At 48.6% G+C, this 13526-nt stretch overlaps 2 protein-coding genes across 3 annotated transcripts in view; one reads left to right on the forward strand and one right to left on the reverse strand.

Annotated features, from left to right (window-relative positions):
• The window catches only part of LOC121004805 (ABC-type organic anion transporter ABCA8-like), a 525268-nt gene extending 524612 nt beyond the window's left edge, over window positions 1-656 (forward strand). For both annotated transcript variants that reach the window (XM_040437168.1, XM_040437167.1), the window contains exons 38-39: window positions 74-129; window positions 306-656. In XM_040437168.1, the coding sequence (XP_040293102.1) occupies window positions 74-129; window positions 306-398 (149 nt within the window). In that variant the 3' untranslated portion in view covers window positions 399-656. The remainder of the gene's footprint in view (window positions 1-73; window positions 130-305) is intronic.
• A 186-nt stretch (window positions 657-842) lies between these two features.
• LOC121005830 lies at window positions 843-2717 on the reverse strand. The gene is made up of 3 exons (XM_040438592.1): window positions 2696-2717; window positions 1746-2409; window positions 843-1169 (listed from the first exon to the last, which is right to left on the reverse strand). Exons 1-3 carry the CDS (start codon window positions 2715-2717, stop codon window positions 896-898), a joined length of 960 nt encoding a protein of 319 aa, XP_040294526.1. The 3' UTR covers window positions 843-895.
• Between the last annotated feature and the right edge of the window lie 10809 nt (window positions 2718-13526).

Below are 13526 nucleotides of genomic sequence, written 5' to 3' on the forward strand. Positions count from 1 at the left end.
GAGATGGGAGAATGTATTGTGGTGAACACGTCTATAGGATGGAAGTGATGGTTGTGTCTTCTCCCGTCTACAGCGAAGCGAGCCCATGACATTGAGGAGTACAGCTTCTCCCAGTCCACCCTGGAGCAGGTACCGTACACGTTACTGCCCATTCTGAGGGCTATTGAAGCCTCGTGGAGTTAATAGAGGGAGGTTCTGCTCAGAGGACTCCCCTTCTGTTACCTCCATACATGCTAATAGTACAGTGGACGCCCCTTTAAGTGAGAGGTCATAGTCTTCACCTGCGCTTCCCTCTGTTTCCCCAGGTTTTCCTTGAGTTGGCCAAAGAGCAGGAGAAAGAGGACTGTGACCAGGACGCCATGTTCAAATGGAGGCCCCTGAAGACGGAGAGCGCCTGACAAGCAGTCAGGGCATGCTGAGACTAGTAGTGTCTCCCCAACCAAAAGGGCCGGAGGGTTCTGCGTGGCCTTATACACAACGAGGGGCGAGTAAAGGGTTAATGAGCTCCCAGTTTCCTATACTACTATATAATGGACAATGTGTATCGGAACGTTTATTGCAATATCACCGACTGTTACATTGTATCTTCTTTTTATCTCTCCCAATTATATCTATGTCCTCAGTCACACCAGCGCACAGGAACTGTCCAGTTGTCAGAAACATTGTGTTAGGTGGAATATGTTTGTAACTACTTCTGTGTTAATATTTCTAATTTTTCCATCTCATGATCCGGAAATCTTGCAGCAGTCATTTTATTATCATAAGTGGCAGGGGCAGCAATCACTTTATCATGATAAAGGGGCTGGTCAGCATTAATTTCATTATCAAGAAAACTGGAAGGGAATAATACAGGATCCACCACTGACAATAGGGGATTACAGGTCACAGAGCATGCTCAGTACACTCCCCCAAAACAGTCAACAAGTGAGGGTGAGAGCTGACCTCCTCCCCCTCCCTGCACAGTGACCTCTGTACAGGTCACAGAGCATGCCCACAACACTCTACTATTGAAGTTAGTAGGTGAGGATGAGAGCTGACCTCCTCCCACTCCCTGCACAGTGACCTCTGTACAGGTCACAAAGCATTCCCACAACACACTACCACTGAAGTCAGTAGGTGAGGGTGAGAGCTGACCTCCTCCCCCTCCCTGCACAGTGACCTCTGTACAGGTCACAGAGCATTCCCACAACACTCTACCACTAAAGTCAGTACGCAATTGTTAGACATGACCTCCTCCCACTCCCTGCACAGTGACCTCTGTACAGGTCACAAAGCATTCCCACAACACACTACCACTGAAGTTAGTAGGTGAGGATGAGAGCTGACCTCCTCCCCCTCCCTGCACAGTGACCTCTGTACAGGTCACAGAGCATTCCCACAACACTCTACCACTAAAGTCAGTACGCAATTGTTAGACATGACCTCCTCCCACTCCCTGCACAGTGACCTCTGTACAGGTCACAAAGCATTCCCACAACACACTACCACTGAAGTTAGTAGGTGAGGATGAGAGCTGACCTCCTCCCCCTCCCTGCACAGTGACCTCTGTACAGGTCACAGAGCATTCCCACAACACTCTACCACTAAAGTCAGTACGCAATTGTTAGACATGACCTCCTCCCACTCCCTGCACAGTGACCTCTGTACAGGTCACAAAGCATTCCCACAACACACTACCACTGAAGTCAGTAGGTGAGGATGAGAGCTGACCTCCTCCCCCTCCCTGCACAGTGACCTCTGTACAGGTCACAGAGCATTCCCACAACACTCTACCACTGAAGTCAGTAGGTGAGGATGAGAGCTGACCTCCTCCCCCTCCCTGCACACTGACCTCTGTACAGGTCACAGAGCATTCCCACAACACTCTACCACTGAAGTCAGTAGGTGAGGATGAGAGCTGACCTCCTCCCCCTCCCTGCACACTGACCTCTGTACAGGTCACAGAGCATTCCCACAACACTCTACCACTGAAGTCAGTAGGTGAGGATGAGAGCTGACCTCCTCCCCCTCCCTGCACACTGACCTCTGTACAGGTCACAGAGCATTCCCACAACACTCTACCACTGAAGTCAGTAGGTGAGTATGAGAGCTGACCTCCTCCCCCTCCCTGCACACTGACCTCTGTACAGGTCACAGAGCATTCCCACAACACTCTACCACTGAAGTCAGTAGGTGAGGATGAGAGCTGACCTCCTCCCCCTCCCTGCACACTGACCTCTGTACAGGTCACAGAGCATTCCCACAACACTCTACCACTGAAGTCAGTAGGTGAGGATGAGAGCTGACCTCCTCCCCCTCCCTGCACACTGACCTCTGTACAGGTCACAGAGCATTCCCACAACACTCTACCACTGAAGTCAGTAGGTGAGGATGAGAGCTGACCTACTCCCACTCCCTGCACACTGACCTCTGTACAGGTCACAGAGCATGCCCACAACACTCTACTATTGAAGTTAGTAGGTGAGGATGAGAGCTGACCTCCTCCCCCTCCCTGCACAGTGACCTCTGTACAGGTCACAGAGCATTCCCACAACACTCTACCACTGAAGTCAGTAGGTGAGGGTGAGAGCTGACCTCCTCCCACTCCCTGCACACTGACCTCTGTACAGGTCACAGAGCATGCCCACAACACTCTACCACTGAAGTCAGTAGGTGAGGGTGAGAGCTGACCTCCTCCCCCTCCCTGCACACTGACCTCTGTTCAGGTCACAGAGCATGCCCACAACACTCTACCATAGAAGTCATTGAGTTATCTGCTGCGTCCAAGTTCTTATGGTCCTTCTGTAAAGCAAATCTCTAAGGCCTCTTTCACACGGGCGTGTCCGGATGCATCCCGGTAAACCCGCGCGAGTAGGAACGCAATTGCGGTCAGTTTTGATTGCGATTGCGTTTCGATATTCAGTTTTTATCGCGCGCGTGTTTTGCACGCGCGTGATAAAAAAATCGACTGTGGTACCCAGACCCGAACTTCTTCACAGAAGTTAAGGTTTGGGTTAGTTGTTGTGTAGATTGTATTATTTCCCCTTATAACATGGTTATAAGGGAAAATAATAGCATTCTGAATACAGAATACATAGTACAATAGCGCTGGAGGGGTTAAAAAATAAAATAAAATTTAACTCACCTTAATCCACTTGTTTGCGCAGCCGGCATCTCTTCTGCCTTCATCTGTGAGGAATAGGACCTTTGATAACGTAACTGCGTTCATCACATGGTCCATCACATGATCCATCACCATGGTGATGGATCATGTGATGAGCATAGTGACGTCATCAAAGGTCCTATTGCTCACAGTTAAAGACAGAAGAGATGTCGGCTGCGCGAACAAGTGGACTAAGGTGAGTTAAATTTTATTTTATTTTTTTAACCCCTCCAGCGCTGTTTTACTATGCATTCTGTAAGAATGCTATTATTTTCCCTTATAACCATGTTATAAGGGGAAATAATAATGATCGGGTCTCCATCCCGATCGTCTCCTAGCAACCGTGCGTGAAAATCGCACCGCATCCGCACTTGCTTGCGATTTTCATGCAGCCCCATTCACTTCTATGGGGCCTGCGTTACGTGAAAAACGCACAAAGAGGAGCATGCTGCGATTTTCACGCAACGCACAAGTGATGCGTGAAAATCACAGCTCGTGTGCACAGCCCATAGAAATGAATGGGTCCAGATTCAGTGCGGGTGCAATGCGTTCACCTCACGCATCGCACCCGAGCGGAATTCTCGCCCGTGTGAAAGGGGCCTTAATGCTGTTAACAGCAGCTCAGGCAAGATGGCAGCCGGCCCGCAGCCGTACAGGAAACAGTATAATGAAAAATCTACAATCAGAAAAAAAAAACAGATTAGAAAATAAGAATATTTGCCGCTATTTGGCTTTAATAAGTGACACAGGGACCATGGATGGGACCAATTCTGCATCATTGTGTAATGTAATGCTTCATGTTGACGTGCCATCAATTCCTCACTATTTTCCGAGATCTCTGTTTGCTGTCAGTGAATGATAACATCGTTGTTTACATCCAGAGACTGAAATGATAGTAGGTAGGTAAAGTCCTACAAATTTACCTGCGCTGATACAATGCAATGAACTCAGGATCCGTCCTGACCCATGGCTGGGGTTTTGTTACAATGTATTCAGACTAGAATAGTGTATCAGTGCGTGTAACGGCTATCAGCCTATCTTAATATCTCTGCTTGCTAACAGTGAATGAAAACATTTGTCAGTTACATCCTGCAGGTGAAATCCCATCCTGTTTGCACAGATAAGGATCTGTTACAATGTGCCAGTATATGTAAGATTGATCCGCCCGGAGTCCAGGACCGGGGAAGGACTTGTGTCCCTGTCCCAGAGGATTGTCTACACTGACGCACTGTAACAAAACTTCAGCTGTCAGTGCAGAGCAAGGTCAGGCCAGGCTTTCATCCTCCTGATATAAACAATAGATATTCCAATTCCCAGACAGCAAGCAGAGATCTTGAGTTTGGTGACGGAGGGGCAGAGCTGTTGATGTGACCCATGAGACGCAGTGATTTATCTACCTGCATGAGATAAAATGTGAATGATTTTTACTATTTTTATTATGAATTATCCTGGAAATAAATCTGTTTCTTATAATCCATGTGCTGTGATTCGCTGCTGTCAGGGCATGCTGGGAGTTGTGGTACTCACCAGCTGGAGAGCACAGGCCGACATAACTATCCGGAGGGGCGCAGGGTCTCACATGTCCACATTAAGGGGTCCCCCAGACCAGCCCTAAATGGCATAAAATAAAGCCTGTTGTATTCACCCCTTTCAGTCTACAGCGCAGGACAGTGATTGGCTGCAGCGGTCACGTGCCGTCTCCAGACATGCCATAGCTTTGGCCGGAGAACCGGAACGGCGCTGGAGAAAGCGTGGAGCGTGGAGGATATCAAGGCTTTCAATGGTTTTAGGTCATTTTAGGACTTGTCTGACATGTGATAATGATAAGAAATGGATCCCAAAAAAGTCGTTGGTATTACATGAGCGACTGCAAGGCCCAGAACCACCACAAGATGGCGCCAGCGCCTCCATGTCCAACTGGAAGTGTCCTAATGAGCTCCAGTGACTATAGTGTTATAGGATTAGATACACATTAGATACAGTCTGCTGGACTGTGTATCTAATCCTATCACGTGTGATACCCTCTGCTGAGCCGTGTATCTAATCCTATTCTGTGTGATACAGTCTGCTGGACTGTGTATCTAATCCTGTCCTGTGTGATACTGTCTGCTGGACTGTGTATCTAATCCTATCCTGTGTGATACTGTCTGCTGAGCTGTGTATCTAATCCTATCCTGTGTGATACTGTCTGCTGAGCTGTGTATCTAATCCTATCCTGTGTGATACCCTCTGCTGAGCCGTGTATCTAATCCTATCCTGTGTGATACAGTCTGCTGAGCTGTGTATCTAATCCTATCCTGTGTGATACTGTCTGCTGGACTGTGTATCTAATCCTATCCTGTGTGATACTGTCTGCTGAGCTGTGTATCTAATCCTATCATGTGTGATACAGTCTGCTGCTGTGTATCTAATCCTATCCTGTATGATACTGTCTGCTGAGCTGTGTATCTAATCCTATCCTGTGTGATACTGTCTGCTGAGCTGTTTATCTAATCCTATCCTGTGTGATACTGTCTGCTGAGCTGTGTATCTAATCCTCTCCTGTGTGATACTGTCTGCTGAGCTGTGTATCTAATCCTACCCTGTGTGATACTGTCTGCTGAGCTGTTTATCTAATCCTGTCCTGTGTGATACTGTCTGCTGAGCTGTGTATCTAATCCTGTGTGATACTGTCTGCTGAGCTGTGTATCTAATCCTATCCTGTGTGATACTGTCTGCTGAGCTGTGTATCTAATCCTGTCCTGTGTGATACTGTCTGCTGAGCTGTGTATCTAATCCTATCCTGTGTGATACTGTCTGCTGAGCTGTGTATCTAATCCTGTGTGATACTGTCTGCTGAGCTGTGTATCTAATCCTCTCCTGTGTGATACTGTCTGCTGAGCTGTGTATCTAATCCTATCCTGTGTGATACTGTCTGCTGAGCTGTGTATCTAATCCTCTCCTGTGTGATACTGTCTGCTGAGCTGTTTATCTAATCCTGTCCTGTGTGATACTGTCTGCTGAGCTGTGTATCTAATCCTGTGTGATACTGTCTGCTGAGCTGTGTATCTAATCCTCTCCTGTGTGATACTGTCTGCTGAGCTGTGTATCTAATCCTCTCCTGTGTGATACTGTCTGCTGAGCTGTGTATCTAATCCTATCCTGTGTGATACTGTCTGCTGAGCTATGTATCTAATCCTATCCTGTGTGATACTGTCTGCTGAGCTGTGTATCTAATCCTGTCCTGTGTGATACAGTCTGCTGAGCTGTGTATCTAATCCTATCCTGTGTGATACTGCCTGCTGAGCTGTGTATCTAATCCTATCCTGTGTGATACTGTCTGCTGAGCTGTGTATCTAATCCTATCCTGTGTGATACTGTCTGCTGAGCTGTGTATCTAATCCTATCCTGTGTGATACTGTCTGCTGAGCTGTGTATCTAATCCTATCCTGTGTGATACTGTCTGCTGGGCTGTGTATCTAATCCTATCCTGTGTGATACTGTCTGCTGACCTGTGTATCTAATCCTATCCTGTGTGATACCCTCTGCTGAGCTGTGTATCTAATCCTATCCTGTGTGATACCGTCTGCTGAGCTGTGTATCTAATCCTATCCTGTGTGATACCCTCTGCTGGGCTGTGTATCTAATCTTACTAGATAATACTAGCATATCCATATATACTCCGGCTGTTCAGAAACTACAACTCCCAGAATGCTTCATTCACTTCTAGAATAACAGCCGAGCATGTTTGCATGCTGGGAGTTGTAGTTTCTCAGTGATGGCTGGGTGAGGGGGTGGATTACAGGCAGTGACTTCGTCCTTCCCGCTGCCGCCGCCTCCTCCTTCTTCTGAGCACACAGGCAGCGGCGATGACCAGTGACGTGTGCACAGCGCCAGGAAGATGATGTCAGCAGCGGGGAGGACCGGAGCGCAGGGGACAGAAGTGGCGAGTATCACCTCCCACTTACAGGGGCTTTCCAATTTGCCTTTAAAACAATCATTCATGACGGTCTCTGTGATTTTAGAATATATTTTTTACCCTTTTTGCTTCTATTTTCTATTTCCTGTGATGTCATGTCCATGGGCGGGGCAGTGTTAGGGGTGTGTCTATGTAACCAGCTGGTGGGAGGAGCTATAAACTAGCTGGGCGTTGGACTAGAGCTGTGTCAGAGGAAGGAGAAGTGCATCCTGGGATTGGTTGGGTACAGGAACAGGAAGTGCTATCTACAGGATGGACAGGAACCGGAAGGATAGGTTTACAAGGTGAAAACGGGTCAGGAGAGGTTAACGTGAGGAAAACCCAAAGCATGGAGAAGACGTACATGAGGTGAGTGACTACAGGAGCGGATCTGTGACAGACCAGAGAATTCCCGGAAACCCCCTTTAAGGATCAGACCTCACTCTGCGAGTCCAAATGATTACAGATTTCATTATGTTTTGCTGCTGCTAAAATAACAAACCTTTAAAAATAATTGCTTGGTGTCGCCACGTGGACACCCTGAACGTTTCTCATTTTCTGTCGGGGGGCTATTTTTTTTATTTATTTAGGTGGAAGGTGCAATTGTTATTAATACTATTTTGTGGTAAATACAATTTTTTGTCATTTTGTGTTCATGGAGATGCAGTGACAAAAAAAATAAAAATAAAATTGTTATTATTCTACCAAACAGCTAAAACCCCCCACATTGGCTGGGGAACGAGCAGAACACTTACCTGGCGCCCTCTTTTTTAGCTACAGCTCCGTCCGCACAGTTTCTCTGACCACCTGATGATTACTGTGCGTTTGGAGGTCCTAGACACTCCCTGCTGCCGTAGGATTGGCCAGCATTGCTCACGTGATCAGTGCTGACCAATCCAAGAGCAGGGCTGGACAAGCAGGAAGTGTCTTGGGCCACCAGATAGTTTGAGAAGCGGCCATCTTGGATGGCAGAAGAAGAGGCTGACATTTAGCAGCTGATCTGAAAAGGAGGACACCAGGTAAGTGTTCTGTTCTCCCCGGTTAGGCCTCGTTCACACTTCAGTGTTTGGGTCAGTGATTTGTGGGCCCAAATCAAAGGTGAAGCCTACACTGAGATAAGGTCTGTGTTTAGAGACGCACCTGGTCAAAATCACTGACCGAACACTGAAGTGTGATCGAGGACTTAATGCGTATTTATTTTTTTTTCTTGAACCGGAGTGTCACTATAATAATAGGCCTTTGGAGAAAGCAGTGATACTATTTAGTAGCTTTTTAGGTAATCCTATCCTTTGCGCCAGAAACACCCCTAATATAGATGTATTTCTGGATAGTGAGTAAATGTCTGTGCTGGGAGAGGGCCCCTCCCAATCCCATACTGAACAGGAGGGACACGCCGCTAATCATCAGTATTCACTGCACTGAAGTGAATACAAATGAGGCTGACCCAAAGCGGCAGAGCCCGGGGCCCCCAACTGCTCCATAGGGTCAGGCTCCAGAAACAAACTAAAGACTGGAGAAGATCAAAAACATAAAAAATCGAGAAGATGAGATTCCTGATCCAAGGCCCAGGAGACCCCACAGAACGGTCAGGATCAGCACTGCTACGGTGTCTGCAGGAAGTCTCAGGTGGTCCGAGACACACCTCCTGCCTCCTCATTGGTCCATCCTGCTGTTCTCTCCCTCCCACTGCAGCTCTGCATCCTCTGATTGGCTGCTCAGCAGGAAGCAGCTATTCTATATATTACTGCTGACAACCTGCCTGTATATCCTGTCTGAGAGGTTGTCACAGCCCCGCCCCCTGCTGATGACATCACTGATATAATGACATGTGATCAGACATGAGATCCACACTCCTTATACTACAGGAACATCTATCCATCTATTACTGCTGACAACCTGCCTGTATATCCTGTCTGAGAGGTAGTCACAGCCCCGCCCCCTGCTGATGACATCACTGATATAATGACATGTGATCAGACATGAGATCTACACACCTTATACTACAGGAACATCTATTCATCTATTACTGCTGACAACCTGCCTGTATATCATGTCTGAGAGGTAGTCACAGCCCCGCCCCCTGCTGATGACATCACTGATATAATGACATGTGATCAGACATGGGATCCACACTCCTTATACTACAGGAACATCTATTCATCTATTACTGCTGACAACCTGCCTGTATATCCTGTCTGAGAGGTTGTCACAGCCCCGCCCCCTGCTGATGACATCACTGATATAATGACGTGATCAGACATGAGATCCACACTCCTTATACTACAGGAACATCTATTCATCTATTCCCTTACGTCCTAACCAGTGGCACAGATGGGGTATTCTGCCCCTGTGGACTGGTTAGGACAGGTGGAAGTTTTAATGAAATAAAAGAAACTAAACATCTACACGCCCTCCCTGCCCCCAATAAAGAGGGGCGTGACCCTCAGGACATCGTGTTTTTTTTCTGCGGACAAGACAGGACGGATGGCTACTCCTCCATCCCTAGCGGTGGAGAGTGTTTTTATATTTCCTTTGGGAGCGCTTTTCCGCTCCTTCTATGCCACCTAAGGTCTAATGCTCCCTTACTCTCTGGAGCGTTTGGCCTTACCTCGTTCCGAGGACTGAAGCGGCGGTAACGGAGTCCTGCATGTTCTGCTGGGCGCCGCCATCTTGCGGAAGTGACGTCAGGCGACGTGACTTCCGGTTTTCTCCGGCCGATTGCAGCAGCTTCGGCCGGGGAATAATTTCTGTGTTTAGGGCCTTTTTGCGCCTTTAGCAGATTTAGGGGCCCTCTCTGGGGTCCAGTGGATGTTTTTATATAAAGCCAAGGTAGTAGGCTTTAAAGTTTTACCCCGCCCCTTTAGTGGGCGGAGCTTCAGTTTTGGCGCCCAAACACTCTATTTAAGCGTGGTGAGGCTCCAGGTTCAGTCTTCTGGAGCGCAGATTTCTGTCAACCTTGAGATTGTCCGTGTGTGTTGGTTTGCTAGTGCTGTCTACTTGCAATCCTCTGTTATTGCTAATAAGCCTTTCTCTTTGACCTTGCTACGATCTTCTGGGTAAAGATCCTGAAGCTTGTTGTTAAAGGTCCTTTTTTTCTTTGAATTTATGTTAATTCATATCTCTTCTATTTTCAGCCATGTCTTCTACCGGGGACAGTGATCGAGAGCCCAGCAGGAAGTCCTCTGGCAAGAGACGTCACCTGCAGTGCCATGACTTTTGCCGGTGCCCACCCTGTAGGGCCAAGACACTCCCCCAGCTGGAGCCGACGGTCCACGACGTTGTCGATTGGGTAAAGGGCTATATGGAGACCAATATGGAGGTATCGGGGGTTCAGGATGCGAAAGACGGTTCAGCCTCTTCCTCCTCTGAGGAGGAGGACGGTTTTTCGTATTTTTTTCCGCTGGAAAAAGCCCAGCGGCTACTGAGATCCATCCGGTCGGGGGACCAGGACGTTGATCCGGGGGAAGCCTCATCTTCTGCCTCTAAGGGGCCTAGGGCCTTTAAAGCAGATGGTTCTCTCCTGTCTCTGATGAAGACGGAATGGAGAAAGCCGGAGAAAGGTCCAGTGTTGGCCAAAAGATTTAAGGCAGTATTTCCGGTCAAAGAGGATCAGGTATCTTCCTGGGGGCCTGTCCCAAAGGTGGACATGGCGATTTCGAAGCTATCAAGAAGGACCCTAATCCCATCAGACGACGGGTCAAGTTTGCAAGATCCAATGGATCGGAAGGCGGATTGCGCCCTTAGGCGCGCTTATTCCTCGGCCTCCGCCTCAGTCGCGATTTCTTCTTCTGAAGTGGCGAATTTCCTAAAGACGAGATTCGCCCAGATTCAATCTGACCTAGACCAGGGGGTCTCTAGGGACGACATTCTGGCCTCATGTAAAACGGCCAGCCTTGCCATAGACTTCCTGTGTGACGCAGCTCCACAACAGTTGAAGCTGGCATCTAAGTCCATGGCTCTCTCAACCGCGGGCAGGCGTCCGCTTTGGTTGAAACCATGGAAGGCCGATACGACCTCGAAGCACAATCTTTGTGCCATGGCATATGAACCCGGCAAACTCTTTGGTGCAGAGCTTGACCAAATAATGGAAGGGCTGTCGGACAAGAAGGGCAAGTCCCTTCCCCAGCAGTCCTTTCGTGGTCGGGGCAAAAGGTTCGGTTCCAGGTCGGAACCTCAACCCAGAGCCCAGAGGGATGGGGCTCCCGTAGGGGAGGAAAATCCTCTTGGGGTTCTAGACCCCCCAAGAAATCCTCGGCGCTCTGATTGCGGGCCTCCTCGAGGCTCTTGGTATTTAGCCGGTCTGACTGGAAATCCCAGGCTCCCTTCTCCCCACATTCCCGTAGGCGGTCGCCTACAGCATTTTCTACCTTGTTGGCAGGTTCATATCCAGGACAGTTGGGTCCTGTGCATAATTTCTCAGGGATACCTTGTGGACTTGAGCAGTCCGCCTCCGGACAAGTTCGTCCAAACAAGGCCTCTTCCCAGCAACAAGCAAGAGATTCTAGAGAATTACATGCTAGAATACTTTCAGAAGGGGGCCTTAGAAGAGGTTCCTCTCCAAGAGAGGGGAACAGGTATCTACTCCCCCATTTTCCTGGTACCCAAGAATACCGGAGGTTGGAGGATGATTATAGATTTGAGGTTCTTCAACCGTTTCATAAAACAAAAGAAGTTCCGTATGGAAACTATCCAGTCGGTGACCAATCTTCTTTTGCCGGGAGATTTCTTGGCAACCTTAGACCTCAAGGATGCTTATCTCCATATTCCCATCCATCCTGGGTCCAGAAGATTCTTAAAGATCGCGGTAAACATCGGGGGGTGGTCCTAAGACATTTTCAGTTTGTGGCCCTCCCGTTTGGGATTTCTTCAGCCCCACACACTTTCACCAAGGTGGTGGTCTCTGTGGTGGCCACTCTAAGGCTTCAGGGCCTGAGTATAGTTCCATACCTGGACGACTCGCTCCTCAGAGCTCCTTCCCAAGCGATCCTGTCCCAACACATCCAACAGGCTGTTACATTCCTGCATCAGTTGGGATGGATAATCAATTGGGACAAATCCCAACTTCAACCAGCCACCTCGGTAAGGTTCCTGGGGTTCATGGTGGATTCAGTCAGGATGACGATTCATCTCACTCCCGAAAAAAGGCAATCCGTGCAACGAACAGCCCGTTCTCTCTCTGTACCAAAACAGGTAACGATTCGAATATGGATGAAGATGTTGGGACTAATGTCTTCAACCGCAGAAGCGGTACCTTGGGCATTATGGCATCTACGTCCGCTCCAGTCGGAAGTACTAGACAAGTGGAATCACGGTCCAGTGGGACTCAATTCCGTGCTCTCCCTGCCTTACAAAGTCTGATCCTCTCTAAGGTGGTGGTCCCACCTCGAGGACGGCAAGTCCCTGATCCAGCCCTCTTGAATCATACTTACTTCAGACGCATCCCTAGTAGGCTGGGGTGCGCATCTTCAGGACAAGAGAGTCCAGGGAACTTGGACACCTCAGGAGAGGTTATTGTCATCGAATCTCCTGGAGATCAGAGCGATCAGACTAGCTCTTTTTCATTTTGCTCCCTCCATTCGAGGGAAGGCTGTGAAGATACAATCAGACAGCATGACCGCTGTACTATATATCAACAAGCAGGGAGGCACGAGGTCACAAAGTCTCCTGAGAGAGATAGGGGTGATACTGGATTGGGCAGAAATGAACCTCACCCACTTGTCAGCCGTTAACATCCGCGGAGTTCACAATGGGATCGCGGAGAGCCGAGGTCTTCCAACCGGAGAATGGTCACTTCATCCAGAGGTCTTCAAGGAGATAACGCTCAGGTGGGGCATGCCAGAGATCGATCTCATGGCAACGAGGTTCAACACCAAGGTGGAGAGATATTGCTCCCTTTACAGGGAGGACAACCCGGTGGCTATAGATGCTCTGTCAATCCCATGGAGGTTCAGGCTGGCCTACATCTTCCCTCCAATTTCCTTGATACCAAGGGTCTTGATGAAAATCAGGCAGGACCAAGCGTCAGTCATCGCCATTATCCCATACTGGCCAAAAAGAGCTTGGTTTACCCAACTCTTACAGATGAGTCGGGGTCAATTTCTGAGGCTTCCCCCAGAGAGAGTACTGGTGTCGGGGGACACCCAGATCTCCTCAAATTTTCAAATGTTCAACCTGACGGCCTGGAGGTTGATCAGTCCCTTCCAAGGATAGAAGGGCTATCAGGGTCTGTCTTGAGAACCTTAGAGCACTCCAGATCAGAAGCTACCAATAAGGCCTACTCCAGAATCTGGAGGATTTTTTCATCCTGGTGTACTAGGCATCAGCAAACATCCGCTGAAGCTTCCATCCCGATAATTCTGCAATTTCCACAAGACGGTCTGGACAAGGGGCTATCACCCGCTACCCTTAAAGTGCAGATCTCAGCAATCTCTGCTTATCTCAACAGAG

The sequence above is a fragment of the Bufo bufo genome, chromosome 6 (assembly GCF_905171765.1).
Source record: "Bufo bufo chromosome 6, aBufBuf1.1, whole genome shotgun sequence".
NCBI classification, from domain to species: Eukaryota; Metazoa; Chordata; class Amphibia; order Anura; family Bufonidae; genus Bufo; species Bufo bufo.